Here is a 19,561-nt window from a genome sequence, read left to right as displayed (position 1 = left end):
TAGCATCTGATTGGTTATTTATATTATGACTTGTCCAAAAAATTTTGTTTTACAATGTCGACTGAGAAAAATTACATGTAACTCATCGATCGATCAAACGTTTTTACCAAAAGTTATAATCGTCCAATCATTTTGTATAAATCTTAAATACAATTTCTGTTTATAATTTTTAACAAAAGGATTAATACGTTTTTCGACATCGATTTAATTCTTATTCATTTATACGGCATAATAAGTCACACTCGAAAAAATAATTTTAATAAAAACAATTTTTCAAGTTCAGTCATAATTTATTGTATATATATATGTTTTTTTTTTTTTTTTTTTTTTTTTTTTTTTTTTTTTTTTTTTATATATAAGAAATGACCCAATCAACGTTCTGGACAAATTCATAATAGCTTCTGATTGGTCATTTACATTACGATTTGTCCAAGAAATTTGATTTTGCAATACCAACAGTTATGATCACGTGATTAATCGATAGTGTTTTTAACAAAAGTTTTGTTCAGTCAGTAGATTTTATGTAAATCCTGAATATGGTTTCTATCTATGGTTTTTACGAACGCATTGGTACGCTCTTACTAGTATCAGTTTAATCCTTGTGATATAAAGTGTTTAATGCGATTTCGACGAAAAAGGTGGCTGTGATTTGAAGTCAGGAACAGTAGAAAGCTTCATCGTGGTAATATTAAATTTTCTAACTACGAGGAGCGCTGTACACGTTTCCCGCCTGTTAAAAATTCTTACGTTAATCGAGTGAGGACAATTTTCTTGCAGATAAATGTCAGGCATTGCTATTGCAAGACTCGCCGAAGAGCGAAAAGCATGGAGGAAGGATCATCCGTTTGTAAGTGTTTATTGGATTTTCAAAATATATCTATTATCATTTCTAATCGAAGATTTTTAACGTCGAACGATCCTAAAGATTCTAACTTTTATTTCAACGAATTAACAATTTCGGCGCCTTTTCTTACAAATCCATATTTATCTGCAATACAAAATCATTAAACTCGTTTTTATTCAAATTATAATCAGGTTACGAACATTCATTGTTGATGACATTATTATTATTATTATTATTATTATCATTATTATTATTATTATCATCATTATTATTATTATTATTATCATTATTATTATTATTATTATTATTATTATTATTATTATTATTATTGTTATTATTGTTATTATTATCATTATCATCATTATTATTATTTTTATTCTTGATCTAAGTTCAAATAGATTTCGTTGTATCAAAATATTTCTCCCACATTGTTATATAAATTAATAGAATTTCGTTGTTTATTTGTAGGGCTTTGTGGCAAGGCCAACAAAAAATCCAGATGGTACGCTTAATTTGATGAGTTGGGAATGTGCAATCCCTGGAAAGAAATCTGTAAGTATCTATATTGAATTTATCTTATTTTATTTCTCAAATGAAACCTTATTTGAATGTTATATGAATTTATTAATTCATTTCTTATTACTTTACAGACTCCTTGGGAAGGTGGATTATATAAATTGCGAATGATCTTTAAAGATGATTATCCTTCTAGTCCACCAAAATGCAAATTCGAACCACCATTATTCCATCCAAATGTATACCCATCTGGAACAGTATGTCTTTCTTTGTTGGACGAAGAAAAAGATTGGCGACCAGCAATTACAATAAAACAAATACTTTTGGGTATTCAAGATTTACTTAATGAACCTAATGTAAAAGATCCAGCCCAAGCTGAAGCTTACACAATATACTGGTATTATTTCATTTATGTGACAATATAGTTTATATCATTGATATCAAACAGTACAATAGTTTAAACTTCTTTCTTTATTTTACAGTCAAAATCGCTTGGAATATGAAAAACGTGTAAGGGCTCAGGCAAGAGCAATGGCACCTCAAGAATAAAAATTATCTACTACTTGATAAATATAAACTTATGTAAAGATACCATCGCATCTACGCATATAGTATTCTTTTGAGTTGATTAATTAAAAATATTTTTTTATAAGTAAAACAAAAAACTTTATATATATATATATATATATATATATATATATGTATATGTATATGTATATATATATATATATATATAAAAATTGTTAATATTACATTGTCATCTATTTCAATATAATATTTTTTTTTCTTTTGAAGATAAACTATGTGTCGTTAAATATTACAAAATTAATTAGTTTTTAATGTAGATTAACTATTCATACAAATTTACGATATTTTTTATTTGAAAAGTACTAATAACATTTTACGACATTTAAATAAATCTATTAATTTTAGCAATAATCGATAGATTTATTAGGATGAAGTATAATAAGGCTAATTAAATAAGTCTCTCTCACACACCACACACACACACATTCTCTCTCTCTCTCTCTCTCTCTCTCTCTCTCTCTCTCTCTCTCTCTCAATCACAAAAAAAGTATTTATGCATCATAAAAATACATTCGTATAAGTATCTTTCTTATGGCAGTATCCTTAGTTAATAAGCTCATTCAATTAAAATAAACAATGTACAAAATTTAAGAAATAAATCATTTAAATGTTAAATCTATGAAAGATTTAATTGTAATAAAGTCTGATAAATAATTAACTTATGATACTGAGCTTATATTGACGTTGGCAAATATGTTGTTTACTTATTTACAAGTAAATGCATATATAAAATAAATACGAAAGGGCATAAATCGATAATGAAACCCCTCTTTCGTATAACGAATGAATCATCTGTTATGATCGGATTGTACGAAAAATTACTGTATACTATCTCATAACTTTGATCGACGTAGTCGTGAAAAGATCGTATATTGGTTTACATAAGTTTAAAATTAAACAAAATTTACGGTGTTGATTGAATTAATCTGTACGGTTGTCCGTATAAAGAGTTTTTATTCAGTGATTATTACTTTTAACGTATCGACAAAATTCGTGTTACAAATAATAAATAATTATGCCTGTTACACCGGAATCACTGCGTAATATTTCAACTGGTTTAATTTTGTTGTGCATCATTGGTACGATATTGTCGTATTATGCTTATATTGTGGAAACAACAAAAGAAAATAATGATTCTTATGAAGCATTATGCGACATTAATGAGCATATAAGTTGTAGCAGAGTATTGACGTCCGAGTAAGTTTATTCTATTACGAAATATTTCCTTGAGAATTTTTTGTGATGACTTTGGGAATACATAACCTCTTTAACAGTTTTATCAAAATACGAATATACGCATTAATAATTAATCATATCTGTATGACTTTATTTTCTCTCTCTCTCTCTCTCTCTCTCTCTCTCTCTCTCTCTCTCTCTCTCTCCTCGCGATATTTTATATGCGCGTGCATGTGTGAAAAAACAAAAAAAAAAAGAAAGTTATTTTAAATTTTTGTATTGATCTTGATGCAATGTTTACAGAGGAAAGTGACTTTATTGATTATCGGTAATCGTATAATGAATTAATATTTTTTTTTTTTTTATTCAATTATTTCCTTAATTTCAATGTAAGAAGGAAAATAAAAATTTGTTTATTTGTTTCATGAAAATTTTTTTTCCTTTTTATTATTATTATAAACGTAACTGAGTAAAATGACTTTATCGATTGTCGGTAATCGATATAACAGATTATTTTGTTAAATTACTTTCTTCATTCCCCTTTTCTTTCTGTTTTTTTTCTTAATTTAATATAAAAGAAAAAGAAAAATTAGTTCATTTTTGTAATTTTTTTTAAAACATTATAAATGTAACATTTGCAAAGGAAAGTGACATTATCGTTTGTCGGTAATCATATAACGAATTATTTTTTATTTCATTATTTTATAAATTATAAATAATGCAAGAAAAAAATAACTATACGATGATGATGATATAATTATAATTATATTTTTCAGATATGGTAAAGGATTTGGATTGATACCAAATAATTCTGTACTATACTTTCCAAACAGTTTATATGGTTTAGGATTTTATCTTTTAATAACCGGATTGAGTACGTAATTTTTTTTTCTTTTCTGTTTTTTTTTTTTTTTTTTTTTTTTTTTTTTTTAACATCCTTTTCTAAGCTATCAATTAAAATGTTTAAAAATATAAAAGTTAATTTTTTGTATTTTAGGTATATTGAACGATCACTCCAGTGTCTTCACAATAATATTCTTAGGAATTTTATCAAACATTGCTTCCATTTATCTAGCTTATATTTTATACTTATTAAGAGATATCTGTATTATTTGTATAAGCAGTTATATCATTAATGCTCTTATCTTAATACTGGCATTTAAAAAGTTACGACTATTATCAGAAATCAAAAAGACCAAGCAAAAGGTTCAATAAGTTATTATTAATATTATAATGAAATCAAAAACTAAGGAAATTTAATTTTTTCTGTTTTACATATATATATATATATGTATATATATATATATTTTATTATTTTTACATTTTATTGAATATATTTCAAAATTGTTTTCTTCCTTTATATTTATTTATTTATTCATTTTTTCTTTTTATTATTTTTTTTTTTTATTTTTATCTCAATTTTTTTTTTATTTTTTTTTTTTATTTTTTTCCTCTATAAATATCATAATATCCACATAAAACGATGTCGATGTAAAGTATATGTTAATGAAGATAATTTGTACTTGATATCTTCGAGATATAATATTATATTACATAATAAAATGCATTATTTTATTTTAGAAACTGTGTAATTGTATGTAATTGTCGAACAAAGAAAAAAGAAAAAAAAAAAAAGAAAGAAAAAAAAAGAAAAAGAAATAAACATTATAATGTTAAAAATAATCGAACCTTGCGAGCTTTTCATTTCATGTTCTTTTCTTTTTCTTTTTCAATTTTATAACAATCATCGAAAGATCTTGAACGAAGTGAATAATAAATATACAAGATTGTATCGTCATAAACTGAATAAACAAACAATGTTCTAATATTAAAAATGATCTGAAGAAAAAAAATCAATGGAAATTGGATTGTAAATCGGATCAAATCCACACAGACATAAATATATATATATATATATATATATATATATATATATATTTCCTTACTCTCTTTTGCTATCCTTAAACAGATCTCTATTACTACGACTGATACTGGCAAGAATACCAGGACTCTTTAACGGTGGTGTCTCGTCCAAACGATTCAATTGCAAACTTGATTTGTAAGGTACATTGAACGTTTTATCAACGCCATTTTTATCAGCTTCGACGTTGAAACTTTTACTACGGGCTAACGTTGACTTGTACGTTCTTTCAGGTTTAGCAGGTGCCTGATGAATATTAGCGTATGGTTGATGTGACTTGGACGCTGACGTAACAGCATTTTTAATTGATATATTGATCATGCTACCATATTGTCTGGAAGGTGTTATCCCGTTTGAATTTGATACAATCGATTGTACTTGTTGTCTTGTTGAAGAGGATGATGGTTGATAATTAGTTGCTTTACCCTCGGACCTCATATTCCTTGGTAATGTTTGTACGTTCCTGAATTGATCATCCGTCTCGTATAAGTTTGTCAATCGACTGGTTGATTTGCTAAACCTGCCAAGTGAGTTGGTTGCGACACTGAAACGTGTCGAAGTCGAGAGACGTCATTCGTCGTAAAAAAAAAAAAAAAAAGAAAAAAAGAAAAAAGAAAGAAAGAAAAAGAAAGAAAGAAAAAAGTAAATAAAAAAAGAAAAAAAAAGAGGAAATCAAAAGAAATTCATTCGATCATTGAAAAAGATAAGCCATCCAATTGCTCCTGAATAACAACATATAGCGGTAAACACGCATCATGCTTCATTTTTCTTTTCTTTTCTTTTTTTTTTTTATTTTTTTTTTTTTTCCTTTTCCTCCTTTATCCCTCATGCATCCTTCACCCGATCCCTTATCGCAGATAGACGATACAAATAAGCCAAGCTCTGTTCGTTGCTATCGATCCGGCGTGTTTAATCGCCTCTATCGAAAGTTATAAAAGATCTGTCTAATTCGTATTTTGCCAATATAGACAAATCCTCGTTATAACCCAGTATAACGATCTACTTATAGTTTTGATATTACCTGTATTCAGTAGTATCGATGGCAGCACCAGTTTTGGAAACAAGACGATTTCTCGTTGGACGTTTTGCATCTCTGTAACCTCTTTCACGGCCATATATACTACCACCGAATGGATCTTCACCGAGATAATACCTATGAACCGGTGGAATAGTTTCGTTTCTTTGTCCGTGATCATCACGAATCGAACGATCATTATTAATTCTCGTAGTTTTAGATGGTATAACTTTAGTCACCACGTTTCTATTCCTTGGTGATCTAGGTGGTCTCTCTGGTACTCGATTTTCAATCTCACGATCGTTGAACAATGGAATATTTTTATCTATAACGTTGTACTGCATATATGTAGATCCATCGTCGTCCGTTTGTGTAACTTGTGATACCGAATTATTACTTCGTTTGTTCTTCCTTTCTGTACTTGCTGAACGTAACTTCCCCACAAGCTTACGGAAGGATTCACCGATCTTGTACTTCGATTGGCTGGTACCTTTAAATAAATTTAATCAAGAAATTTTTATTGCTAATTGTCTTTTATCCGTTTTTTTTTTTTTTATCCCTTATTATTATTATTATTATTATCAGATATTATTTATTTCGTGAAATAAATAATTCAATTGAATGTTGTTCGAATTCGGTTTATTATTTTTTGTTTTGTTTTTTATTTTTGTTTTTTTTAATCGAAATTAAAAATATTTATATTGACGATCGTGGTCTTACTTTTGGAGGGTCGTGACGAATTCGAGGGATTTGCCGTCTTCTTTTCCTCGCGAATGATTCTAACTTGTTTCGGTGATGTCGAACGTGATCTAGGCGTTGATTTTTTACGAGCATCTCGATCAACAACCGTTTGCTCCTGAACATCTCGGCTTCTGCTCTCCCATGTTCTTTGAACAACATGGACCGGACTAGATGTCCTAATTGATGGTGACTCGTTCGTTATTGTCTTCTCTATGATCCTCGAATGTAACTGTACGAAAGATCATAATCTTATAGATTTCACAAGGTTTCATTAAAATTTATTATCCATTGGATTGATCAATCAGCAATGACTCTAGATATGAATTTCAATTTCATTCATCTCTAAAACTTTCTATTCGAATAAATAATAAGCGTTTTTTTTTTCTGTCTAAATAAATAACATTAATATTTTGTATAATGTAATATATAGGAATAGTATTTTTTTTATTTAATTTTTTTTATTAGTACATTTATTAATATTTTTATTATTATATTTATTAGCATTCCTTTACTTACTCTCTCTCTTTCTCTCTCTCTCTCTCTCTCTCTCTCTCTCTCTCTCTCTCATTTTACTATTCTTAATAGTAAATCTTATTTAATTATAAGATGTAAAAAAAAAAAAAAGAAAAAATATCGACATTACTTATTGTTAACGTTAATACTAATATCTTTAATAATTTACCTGTTCCTTGGGTTTACGTCGTGCTGGTGGTGACGGTGTACGTTGCTTCTCTTCCTGAACAGTTTCCTGATGTTCACGTCGTCGAACGGACTCGTAATTACGCGAATACGTCGAGTCGAATTGATTTTTCGTATACTCACGAGAATGACCATTCGTTCGTGCTGTTTCCAAATATTGCGATGGCGAACCCGTTCTCGTATGACTGTCTTCCTTTTCTAATACATATTTTTTCAACTATAATCTTACGTCAACGATAATAATAATAATAATAATAATAATAATGATATACCGAGATAATAATTTTATTAATATAAATGTATTTGTCAATTTAATTATAAACAATGTCAAATAAATATGACGAAATATTAAAGCGTGTCCGAATAAATTTTATAGATATCGAAGTAAAGTATAATAAAACTTAACAGATAGAACAAATTTTATAGACATTTTGATCGTTTTTTTCGATCAATGATTAAGAAAAAAAAAAAAAAAAAAAAAAAAAAAAAAAAGAAAAAAAAAAATTAACCTTTGCCTTGATATCTCTCGGACCACTCACTGATACCGTGAAAGTATCCAGATGGTGATGTGGAATCGCGGCCAGTTGTAGCTGAATGATGATGACGATTAGAATTAACGTTTTGATAATCCCTTTCTCTCGGACTGCAGGACTTCATCGTGACGTGTATGTAACTGGTATTGGTGTTAGGTATGAAAGGTCCATCATCGGCATCTATGGAACCGTGTGATGAACGAGACTCACTACCAAAGTGACTTTCTAACCATTTAGAAGTTTCGAATTTTCTTGCTTCATCTTCCTCTTCTAAATCCAATGGTTTCTTTGTCAATGCGTCCTTCCTAGCAGCTGTAGTACCCTCCGCAGGGAAGCCTGTTAATATAAATCAGCTCTCGATGTTGGATTATAAAAATTAATGGGAAAAGAAAAAAAAAAAAAAAACAAAGAAAATAAAGTAGAAAGACGGGGAAAAATGAAGAAAGGTATAATGGTATCAAAAAAAAAAAAAAAAAATAAATAAATAAATAAACAAATAAATAAAAGAAATAAAAGAAAAAGAGAAAATAGAAATTAAAAAAGGAAAAAAATCCATGAGTGAGATATAACGAGAAAAATCTAATATCTAATATACCAGTATGTTTATGAAGCCGCGTTGTCCTCATATTCGTTGGTGGTGGCGACCAATCGCCAATTCTTTCACCTTCCGTCGTCTCTGCGACGTAACGCATTTCACGAGCGATCCTCTCGCCACCTGACACGTAATCGACCACGTCCTCTTCTCGTTTCTTTATAAATCTTTGAGAACCTTCCTTTCTCGTTTCTGAAACGTCCTCGACGCTACTACCATCGTCCGGTACTTCGTCGTCATTTATCTAACCAATGGAACAAACGAATAAATAATTAAACATATATACGTGTACGTACGTACATGCATGGATCTATGAAAAAAAGAAAACAACAAAAAAGAAAAGGAAAATGATAACAAAAAGTTTAATATCGATCATTCGCGATCGAATTATGATGAAACAATATCATAAAGATTATTATTTCATTATCTGGAATCAATCATTCGTATTCGTACCTCCTCATGCTCGACAGTTTTCTTTTTCTCCGTGACGATTAATCCATCGGATTTAAGTTCCTGTTTTTCCAGGGTCTTCTCAGTGTCGATGACCTTGTTCGACCTGGTCGTATGCTGTACGATCCTTGGTCCTGTCTGTGGTGCAATCTGCTTAGTCGATTCCGCCAATGCTATTCTCAGATCTCCTCTATTATTTTGTATCGCTTTTTGGTAAGCCTATTATGACAAATAATCAATAATGGATTTTTTTCATTTCATTGCAATTATTAATCTTTCATTCGTTATCGATCCAATTTAATTTTATTCGATTTTTCTTTTCTCTCTTTCTCTCTCTCTCTCTCTCTCACACACACACACACACACACACACACACAATTATTTTCCCCCTTGTCATATTCGACGTTCATTTTTAATTTTAATTTATGACCATCGAAAGACTTTTATATATAAGATGTTTCTAATCTCTTTCACATTGTTAAAACATTGTAAGGATGGGATCGGAGGAGGGGTTGGAGGGAGAGGGGGTGGGACGCAGAAGAATTATTTCGATACCTAAGAAATTAACAATTCATTAGCTCGTAAAATCATCGGTTCTTTTTCAAATGAAAATAAGGATATAAATAGCGACAAAGACAAACACATAGAGATACACAGAGAGAGAGAGAGAGAGAGAGAGAGAGAGAGAGAGAGAAAGAGGGAGAGAGAGAGCGAGAGAGAAATAGAAAGAGAGAGTATGGCGCAATAGTATGATTCCCGACCTTCGCACGTAAGTTGACCTTGACGAACGGCTACACCTCAACGACGCGAGAACGATGACGTTGCGTTTATAATCCTTCTGAAGATCACATTGCGTACCCCAGTCGATAAATTCCAAGATAAACGGTTAGAAGGGAACAAACAGGAGGAGTAGTGAAAAAGAGAAAAAGAAAAAAAGAGAAGGAAAAGCAAAAGAAAAAGATGAAGAAGAAGAAGAAGAAGAAGAAGAAGAAGAGGAAGAGAAAAAGGAGGTGGAAGAGGAGAAGGAGGAGGAGGAGGAGGAGGAGGAGGAGAAAAAAAAAAGGAAAGTCTCTTTAGAAGGAGCGCCCGTCTATGACAGACGGACGAACCGCGACGAAACAGCTGCTGCGACTGCGGTCGTGGCATCTCCTTCGTTGCTATTGGGTGAAGGGAGAGTAAAATCGAGAGAGATCATCGACTTCTACTTCTTAGAGAAAGAGAGAGAGAGAAAGAGAAAGAGTCTCCTTTCCCTCTCTCCTTCCACTACCAGCACCACCAGCACCATACCACCAAACATTATCACCAACAACATTGGTAACTCTTTCATCTTCCTTTTCTCTCTCTCTCTCTCTCTCTCTCTCTCTATTTCTCTTTCTCCATCTATTCTTCTTCTTCTACTTCTTCTTCTTCTTCTATCTTTTCTTTTTCTTTTTTTCTTTTTTCTCTTTTTCTCTTCCATCCACAACCATTTGCCCTCTTCTATTTTGAACCGTTCATGCGAAAGAACCTCCAACATATATATATATATATATATATTTATTTATATATGTATGTATGTATGTATGTATGTATATATAAGTACCTGTTGCCCATCTTTCGCAAGGCAACAACAGTAACTACCGGCATTTCCTCTCTTTCTCACTTATCCTTATACACCATTAAACTTCTGGTAAATCCTTAAAACCATTTATTCCGGACCTTCAGGATCCAATTATTTCTCTATGTATCATAATACAATAGTTAAGATGAATAGAATTTTGTATTATTAACAAATCAATCTTATTTCATTATCTATCATCAATTTTCTTTGAACTTTGCTTCTTGGTCATTTGTATCTGATCAATAAATTCATTGTCGTGTTATTAATCCTAAAATTGTACTTTTGTTCTGTTGATTTTCTCATATATGTTTATCTAAACATTATAAAAAAGAAATGTTAGATCAAATATCAGCAAGTTGTTAGGCTAATAAATTGATCGCTTTATGACGATCAGTTTATTAGCATTCTCTCAAATGTTATGTTATTTAATTTTCATTATTATTGAAAAATACGTATGTAACAATCATTTTCTTCATCGTATCATTGGCTTTAACTTTAACATTTGATTAATATTAACATCATTATCACATTATGTTTTATATCACGTATATATGTACGAGATGTTAAAAGAAAGATTGTACGATAGTTATAAAATAACTGTTCCTTATTTTTTTGTTTTTGTCTTAATTAATTATTCAAATACATACATACATATATATATATACATTATAATACATATCTACAAATCTTTAACATACATATCAAAGCATGATGAAAAGAAATTATCATATTGATTGCTCAATTATCAAAATTGCTTATCAGTAATTAGCAATCTCTCGATGTTACGTTATTGAAGTTTCTTCGTTTTTTTTTTTTTTTTTTTTTTTTTTTAATAATCATTCGTAGAGTCATTTCTTTAGAATCATTTCATAGTCAAGAAACTTTATCATAATTGATTATATCAGTAATTGACAGTCTTTTTCTTTCTCTTTCTCTCTCACACACACACACACACACATATACACTGTTGTGTTATTTAATATATTTAATGATCGTTCAAAGAGACGAGAAACTTAGAGTATTAATGGAAAAGTATATAGGTACCATTTTCTGTTGCATTACCTACAGATCGTGAGCAACGAAAGAGAAAAGAGGGAATCGTTACGAAGGCGCATTCATGATGATGATGAGGAGGAGGAGGAGGAGGAGGACGTTGTGAAAGCAAGCACAGGATGAATTTCATAGGGAAAGGCAACTATCGACCTTTACTCTGAGGCCCTTATAATCCTTAAACTATAAACGAATATAAATATTACCTTTGTTTTCTCATCAATGTTATTATTACTTTAATAAGATAGAAAACAGGTGGAATTTAGTTTGTGGGTGTGTCAGGTTCTTTTAACTCTTATAATACCTCGTCTGTGATATCTCCAAGTTGTTGACGATCCTCGGTCTCGAGTCTTTCCTCTATCTCCTCACGACTCCTCACAACAGTTTCGTTAAGTTCCTTTTGAACTATCCCGTCGGTCGTTCCTTTACCGGTTACGGGCCATTCAACCTCTTGCGGTTGATCCCCAGTTGTTCTTCTCTAAAATGTATAAATCGTTTTCTTTTTATTTCTTTATTTATTTATTCATTCATTTATTTATTTTTTGTTTGTTAAATATTTCCTTTCATTCGAACAAAATTTAATAAGATCCTATTGAAATACCAATGACATTATTATTATTATTATTATTATTATTATTATTATTATTATTATTATTGAATTTGTATAAAAAACAGATCTATATATTATCGATCAATTATGAAATATATAGATTTATTTTTGTTAAATATTTAATAATTTTTTTTCTCTCCTTTTTATGCTTCACGTTAGTATCGATTGACGAATTAATTATTTTTCATTCTTTCTTTAATACATCATTTGTATATTATTATTTGTATATTATTATTATCAATCGAAAATGATGATTTTTTTTTTTTTTTTATTATGTTATGTACAATAAAATATTTGATAATAAAATTCTCACTTCTTCGGTAGTATGTTCCTGTTGTTCAACGTCCTCGGTTGTGTTCGTAGTAACAAATGGGCCAGTATCAACGACGACCTCACCATCCTCTAATACAACTTGTCTCTTTACTCTGGTCTCTATTTGTCTCGTCGTCGTGATTTCTTTTTTCTTACGTGTCTCCCATTCCTCTGTGAACAGGAAGCAAAAGGTTGGTATTCTCCCTTTGAAAATTACATTTTTTAAAAGCTCTTTGTGTTTTGCAAAACCAATTTCCTCCTTCGAAATGAATGGATGTAAAATATGAGAAAAAGAGAGAGAGAGAGAGAGAGAGAGAAAGAATGAGATTGGTGAGGTACGTTTTGTCCCAACGTTTAACTACAGAGTTCACAAATAACTTTTCAGAGTTGAGTGCACAAGAGAAGAACCCGATAACGATCGGAAGTTACTACCTGAGTTTCTTTCATCATCGTCATCTTCTATGAACCTAAATATAACTGTTATGACTATATCGAAATGTTTACTTTGACATTTCGTGCCTATCATCAGATCAATTAGAATAATCAACAACAATTTACATTTAACAGATTCAAGCTAATACTTTTAATGGACGACATATTCCCATCAATGTGGTAACTCTTAGATGTGAATTATTCTACTAATTGCAAAAAGATTGCAAAATCTTTAGAAACACCTTTTCTTCTTTTTTTTTTCTCTCCTTGTTTTCTTTTTTTTCTTTCGTTTTTTTTTCCAACTATGCCATAACCATAAACAATGTTCTATTTTGTTAATGTACAACAATGGTGTCTGATAAATTGACAAAATGAAAAATTATGAAATTATTTTAAATGTCTGTACGATGTTAGATGAACGATTTAAGATAGAAATTCGATTGAAAGGGGTCGAGTCAAAAAAAAAAAAAAGAAAAAAAAACAAAAGAAAATAAAAAAAAATCGAAATTAATCGACAATCTTTTACGTGTTATCAGACATGTGTATCTCAAAGAGCTTACCTTCTTTGACCAATGCCACGGAATTCTCAGGGTCAACCTAAAAAAAAAAAAAAAAAGAAAAAAAAAAGAAAGTATTTTTTAAACTTAAATGACTTAATTGTACGAGATCGACGATAATCATTTATCTTTTTGTAATCTTACAATTATCTTGTTCATTGATACTTATGCATACGTATATTTTTATATATACTTACAACGATTCCATGATGATTAGTCGTAGGTGGTGGTCGGACCTCATATCGCCGTGTCGAAATCACCTCCATCACAAAATCATCTCTCTATTGTGCCTAATTTTATCCTTTATAATCCACCTTCGTAAACCAAATATCTGAAAACGTGAAAGAGAACAAATTGTTTGTTAGATAAAAAAAAAAAAAAAAAAAAAAAACAAACAAACCAACGAAAATAAAACAAAAAACAAAAAGGAATTCTTTATGCATCTTATAAAAATTTAGTTCGATCTAATATTACTATTAAACAAATCGTCCTTTTCATCTTTCTCTTTCTTTTTTTTTTTTTCTTTTTCGTTTTGTTTTTATTTTGACATAGACATTGATTTTGGCATATGCAATTTGATCGATTTTGTACGACGCAAAAATGGCTCTATCTATTTCTATCTATCCTTTTATATCTCTCTATCTATCTATCTATCTATATCTATCTCTCTCCTACAAAATGCATCCATATACGTGCGTCGTTCCCATAGATCGTTGCATACACTCTCACCATCGCATAATGTTGATGCGAGGCGTAATAATTCATCGGAAGACTTTATATGGAAGTCGAAGGCCACAAGTGGCACGCGGGCCTGTGGTCTTGGCCACCTCGATATGGACTGCGATACGATATCGAGATGGTTAAAGACATGCGTATGCCACGATCGACTACTCGATCCTTGGATCTCATTGGCGCGATCATTCGGAACAAACGATCTTCTTATGCATACGCATAAGAAATATTTTCTTCGGTGTATCACGACGACGATTTAATAAATTATAACATTTGATATTTTTCAATATCTAAAATATTATTATTATTTACTTTTTTCATCCATTTATTTGATTACTCTCTTCGTTTATTATTTATTTATCTTATCGTATATAATATTGTTATTTGTCGATAGATAATAATTTTATTAGCTATATGTTATTTCATTTCATTATCATTTATCTAAGCATTATTATTTGGACATTATTTAATTATCTCTTGTTCAATTTTATTAATTATTATTATTATTATTATTATTATTATTATTTAAATTGTCATTTTTTTTATAATTATTGTTTTTTTTTTTTTTTTTTATATTAATCCCATTTATTTTATATTTATTCAATATGAAGCATTAAAATTTATAAAACTGATAGTCTGCATTAAAACACCATGGCGGCCATATTGAAATTTTATTAGCTTTAACGTGCGCTATAATTTTGAAATTGTACTGCACGATCTTTCATCCTACTTTTTTTTTTCTTTTTTTCTTTCTTTCTTTCTTTCTTTCTTTATCGTCGAGTAAAAAATAATATATAGAAAGGTCGATCTTCGAATGGATCATCATGTACAATAAATAAATTATTTCTACGCCAGTGTTCACTTGCGTCCTTGCGGTTGAAATTACGCACGTGCTCTCCCTGTCGCGCCAGGGACAAGTACGTAAGCGTTCAGATCTTTTTTTTCTTCTTTTTCTTTTTTTCTTTCTTTCTTTCTTTCTTTCTTTTTTTTTTTTTTTTTTCTTTCATTTGTTTATCTTTCCTATCCCTCTTTTCTATTCGATAGATATTACTAAGAACTTTACGCAAAGGAATTTAAATAATATTTTCGTTTTAAGGGAATCATACAATCGATTTACAAAGAACATAAAAAAAAAAAAAAAACAAAAAAAAATGGTGACGGAATGATACGAACATTGAGATTCGAGATTGATCTAACATAAATCATGACGATTATATGATTATTCTATTAAATGGCACACATGTTCTTTATCAATTACAGTAAGAAAGATCATGTTAACTTTATTACTTTATTGTATTTGTAGGATATGCATGTGACGTCAGTAATGCGTCATGCGTATCAAACCAAATAACTTGACGAGGGCGAGAGAGAGAGAGAGAGAGAGAGAGAGAGAGAGACAAAGAGACAGAGAGACAGACAAAAAGAGAGAGAGAGAGAGCTTCGTAGTAGTGTTTGATTACTCAACTTGACGTAATTGATGCGTTTACTATACCGTAATCGTGTTCGAGTTAAACATCGCGCATTTGTTCTATCCCATATTTTTTTTTTTTTTTTTTTTTTTTTTTTTTAATTCTCATTGAAAAGAAAAAATTGATAGAATAAAGGAAGCAAATCTTTCAAACTCGTCGGAATCAATTTTTTGATGCGCTTCTAATCTTTTATATATATTATATATATATATATATATTTTTTTTTTCTTCTTTTTCTTTTTAATAATAATAATTTTTTTTAATAATAATAATCATCATAAAGAATCTCTCATAGGTGTTCTAAAGGTATAGTTAATATAGTCAACGAACTGAATCATCGTATAGCAAAGTCCAGTGATTTGAATGCGCGGTAGAGGACGACAAGCGGATTGGTAAGCGGAGCACGCAGGTGGACATTCGGATGGACTCTGTCGTGGGTGATATGGGTGCGACACTGAACACGTGACCTCTCCAAGGACGTCGCCATTTTGAATGAAAATAAATAAGCGCGAACTTTTGCGGACCTTTTTGCACCATTAAATTTAAATCGAGCGAAAAGAAGAAGAAAAAAAAAGAAAAAAGAAAGAAAAAGAAGAAAAGAAAAACAAATTCGCAGAAGAAAGGATAATATCTGAAGAGGGGGGGAAAAAAGAAAAGAAAAAAGTGATATATAGCATCGAAATGTTTTCTAAGCTAACTTTCGTCGTTCCTTTTTTTTCTTTTTTTTCTTTTTTTTTTTTTCATCATTCTCGTAATCGTCATTCGAATCGATTGAAATATCAAAATTTTTCTTCGATCTCGTTGTTCTCGGTGTTATCTCGTTCTTGTAATTTCATTCAGTATAAATGATCGATCGTGATATAATCGAACGTTCCAAAAAAACATGTGTCATGTTGTTTCGTGTCGTTTCATTACATTGAAAACTCCGAACGTGTCAGCATTTCGCATTGAATGCAACTGAGAAGATTCCCATCGTTTCTACCGTACACGGTAAATTACGTAACCGGCCGACAATATCTATCGTTTGTTAGGAAAAGTTAACCGCAAAATAATAGACGAATTTTCTCGAAAGTTTAAATATTCCTATTGCGTCGAAACAATTGTTTGTCTTTTTTCCTTTCCCTTCTTTTTCTACAAATCTCTTTTCTAACGCGTGGAATGTTAGATAGATGAATTAATTAACGAAATACAGGAGAGAGAGATAGAGAGAGAGAGAGAGAGAGAGAGAAACAAATCGGTATTAACTCACCTGTTATTTCGATCGACTCGAGTAAATCACAAATTTTTTTTTAAACTGTTTCTTTAGAAAGAAGAAAAAAAAAAAAAAAAGAAAAAGAAAGAAAGAAACGAAAGATCGCAAATTTGTCGATAAAAATTCTTATTGAAAATTCTTATTAAAAGAATTAACGAGGACGAAGGAAAAAGGGGAAACAAAAAAAAAGAAGCAAACAAAAAAAAAACGAAAAGAAAAAAAAATGAGCACTCGAACGTTAGAATTCTTAAAGATGACAAGAAAGGAAAAATAAAAATATAAAAAGAAGAAGAAGAAGAAGAAGAAGAAGAAGAAGAAGAAGAAGAAGAAGAAGAAGAAGAGGGAGAAGAAGAAGAAAAAGAGGAAGAGAAAAAAAAGGATAAATTCCCGCGTAATATAGTTGCGTGCCTGGCGTAGCGGCCGCGATACTGTCCGCAACACGGCGCGTACTTTCTGATCGACGGGATCCACGGAACGCGCGCGAGCCGATACGATAAGACTCGAAGATCAACGAAACGACACGAAGTCAATTGCTCGATCTATCGCTGACCAATCGGCTTCGTACCCGCGAGACTAAACGCGCTTGCGCTTTCGTATCACGCGAATCGCGTATCGTTAAAATAATCGAACGTGTACGTTCGATCAACCTGTTGAGAGCCCTCCGGCTTCAATTTTAATGAAATCGGTCAATGGGTCGTACTTGATTTTCATCGCTTCCGACATCATAAACCTGTACTACGTCTTAACGTTGTCTCTCATACGTTTACAATAGATTTCGTTTGTATAGAAATATTTTACGATTCTTTTGAAAACGTTTGAGTTTCTCTTTTTTGGAATTTCTTCTTGAAGAAAGAAAATCTCACTTTCTGGGCGTTGTCTCAAGGTTTTTCGACTTTTATTCGTACGTTTACGATCCCATTATTCTATTCAAATAACTTTTAACCTTTCTAGAAATGTTTCTTAGAAACGTTTCTAAATAAACATCTTTTAACTTCTTAGAAACGTCTAATGATTGAAAATAAAATGTAATATTTTTATACGATGATATCATAAGAGTTCATCCACTCAATTTATATTTATCGAAATTTTATAATCGAAAGAATATTTTTCTTTCTTTTTTTTTTTTTTTTTTTTTTATTTATTAGAATAGATGTTTCCCAATTTGGTAATAAACGATTTGTATTCGAGGCGAACTAATGCATTATAAATATGAACAATCATTCATTTACATTAACTGTATCCTGTCGGACGTAAGCCTCAAAGAATTTCAAATAACTCGATGTGTTTGCTCATACTCTTTCGATTTTCTTTTAACCAGTCCTTAAATGTAAGTAACGACGTAAGTAAAGCCAATCCTCTTGATTGCTGATAAGATTTATATGTCAATAGTTAATATGTTTTAATGTCTCATTTTATAGATTTTCTTTGAAAATATTTCTTCGAGAATTTTTTCCCTTTTTTCTTTTTTTTTTTTTTCTTTTTCTTTTGACATCAAGAAGATCAACAAAGATCTATTATTCATTATTTGTGAATGTTATTCGACGAAATCTACGGATTTGTGAAAATTCATTTAAAAATTAAATAAACCTCGGTGAGATTTTATTTCGTTTATTGCGAGAACAGATAAAACCAGACAATAAAAGATCTTAAAGTAATAGATCTTAATTCGAAGTCATTTAAAATCTTAATCGAATTTGTCAAGACAATTTGTTTCTGTCTTTCTTTCTGTCTGTCAAGAAAATTCTACGAAAATGTATATTTTGTTAAAACATATGACCATGAAGAATCTGGGGAAAAAAGAAAAAGAGAAAATATGATAGATTTATGGATCAATATAAAATTATTTCGACTACCGATGCTTCGTTTTAGTATTTACAAACCATTGAATATTTTCTACCTGAGTGCAATAAATGTACTTACTTGTTAGTTGGTCATGACGAAAGATCGAAAGAATAAATTTCTTTAGAAAGTGAGTTTCCTTTTCTTTCCTCCTTTTTTTTTTTCCTTTCTGTTAAGAAGCTTTACAATATCGATAAGACTTGAAATATTCTTTACAAACCCGAGATAAGAATCAGGACACTTTGTCTGACGTTGATGTAAAGGTACAAAATTATATATGTATGTGTTTATGTATCTCTCTCTGTGTATGTGTATGTGTGTGTGTGTGTGTGTGTGTGTGTGTGTAGGTAGACAAGATGGCGACCCACATCATACAGGAACAGTCAAGACGAGTTTTACCTATAAGGATTCCGTCGTCGGCTTTGTCGATGTCCTAAAACGGTCGAATAAAATTGACACGAATCGTAAAAAATATATGTATACTACTATGTTGACGATATCGTGCATCGTTTAAAGCCGTCATTTAATTGCTACGATAAATAAATTCGAAAAATTGTTAAATATGGCAGCTGCGTTGAACCAATTAATAAAATATATACGATCTCGAGTTGATGCAGTTGCGTACTCGTAAAT

At 30.4% G+C, this 19,561-nt stretch overlaps 3 protein-coding genes across 12 annotated transcripts; 2 read left to right on the top strand and 1 right to left on the bottom strand.

Moving 5' to 3' along the window:
* Positions 1–530: 530 nt before the first annotated feature.
* Positions 531–2,026, top strand: LOC124957149 (SUMO-conjugating enzyme UBC9-B). Of its 3 annotated transcripts, none has more exons than XM_047513898.1 (5): positions 531–682; positions 778–847; positions 1,313–1,396; positions 1,495–1,757; positions 1,843–2,026. In XM_047513898.1, the coding sequence occupies exons 2-5, from the start codon at positions 782–784 to the stop codon at positions 1,907–1,909; spliced, it is 480 nt and encodes a 159-aa protein (XP_047369854.1). In that variant the 5' UTR covers positions 531–682; positions 778–781; the 3' UTR covers positions 1,910–2,026. The 3 variants fall into 3 exon arrangements, with proteins under 3 accessions (XP_047369854.1, XP_047369856.1, XP_047369855.1); XM_047513900.1 differs by having other exon boundaries at positions 578–682; positions 758–847; XM_047513899.1 differs by lacking the exon at positions 531–682 and having other exon boundaries at positions 689–847.
* Positions 2,027–2,094: 68 nt separating this feature from the next.
* Positions 2,095–4,444, top strand: LOC124957148 (vitamin K epoxide reductase complex subunit 1-like protein 1). Its single transcript, XM_047513897.1, has 3 exons — positions 2,095–3,145; positions 3,901–3,998; positions 4,122–4,444. Exons 1-3 carry the CDS (start codon positions 2,964–2,966, stop codon positions 4,337–4,339), a joined length of 498 nt encoding a protein of 165 aa, XP_047369853.1. The 5' UTR covers positions 2,095–2,963; the 3' UTR covers positions 4,340–4,444.
* Positions 4,445–4,998: 554 nt separating this feature from the next.
* Positions 4,999–17,553, bottom strand: LOC124957147 (NK-tumor recognition protein). Of its 8 annotated transcripts, none has more exons than XM_047513894.1 (12): positions 17,087–17,553; positions 13,834–13,967; positions 13,640–13,676; positions 12,649–12,818; positions 12,030–12,203; positions 9,079–9,294; positions 8,629–8,869; positions 8,046–8,369; positions 7,484–7,698; positions 6,781–7,030; positions 6,067–6,550; positions 4,999–5,589 (listed from the first exon to the last, which is right to left on the bottom strand). In XM_047513894.1, the coding sequence occupies exons 2-12, from the start codon at positions 13,900–13,902 to the stop codon at positions 5,067–5,069; spliced, it is 2,703 nt and encodes a 900-aa protein (XP_047369850.1). In that variant the 5' UTR covers positions 13,903–13,967; positions 17,087–17,553; the 3' UTR covers positions 4,999–5,066. The 8 variants fall into 8 exon arrangements, with proteins under 8 accessions (XP_047369850.1, XP_047369844.1, XP_047369849.1 ...); XM_047513888.1 differs by having other exon boundaries at positions 8,010–8,369; positions 17,087–17,552; XM_047513893.1 differs by having other exon boundaries at positions 4,999–5,565; positions 8,010–8,369; positions 17,087–17,552.
* Positions 17,554–19,561: the final 2,008 nt, after the last annotated feature.

This window comes from Vespa velutina, chromosome 24 (assembly GCF_912470025.1).
Source record: "Vespa velutina chromosome 24, iVesVel2.1, whole genome shotgun sequence".
In the NCBI taxonomy this organism is placed as follows: Eukaryota; Metazoa; Arthropoda; class Insecta; order Hymenoptera; family Vespidae; genus Vespa; species Vespa velutina.
This window is presented reverse-complemented; position numbering and strand designations above follow the sequence as displayed.

Bases quoted from the DNA above. Each gene is read 5' to 3' on its own strand.
- LOC124957149 (XM_047513898.1), top strand. From the start codon at position 782: ATGTCAGGCATTGCTATTGCAAGACTCGCCGAAGAGCGAAAAGCATGG. The intron at 1,397-1,494 runs GTAAGTATCTAT...ATTACTTTACAG, and splicing joins CAATCCCTGGAAAGAAATCT to ACTCCTTGGGAAGGTGGATT. The intron at 1,758-1,842 runs GTATTATTTCAT...TTTATTTTACAG, and splicing joins GAAGCTTACACAATATACTG to TCAAAATCGCTTGGAATATG.
- LOC124957148 (XM_047513897.1), top strand. From the start codon at position 2,964: ATGCCTGTTACACCGGAATCACTGCGTAATATTTCAACTGGTTTAATT. The intron at 3,146-3,900 runs GTAAGTTTATTC...TATATTTTTCAG, and splicing joins AGCAGAGTATTGACGTCCGA to ATATGGTAAAGGATTTGGAT. The intron at 3,999-4,121 runs GTACGTAATTTT...TTTGTATTTTAG, and splicing joins TCTTTTAATAACCGGATTGA to GTATATTGAACGATCACTCC.
- LOC124957147 (XM_047513888.1), bottom strand. From the start codon at position 13,902: ATGGAGGTGATTTCGACACGGCGATATGAGGTCCGACCACCACCTACG. The intron at 12,819-13,639 runs GTAAGCTCTTTG...TCCTGTTCACAG, and splicing joins CGTGGCATTGGTCAAAGAAG to AGGAATGGGAGACACGTAAG. The intron at 7,031-7,483 runs GTAAATTATTAA...TCTTTCGTACAG, and splicing joins GACGTAAACCCAAGGAACAG to TTACATTCGAGGATCATAGA.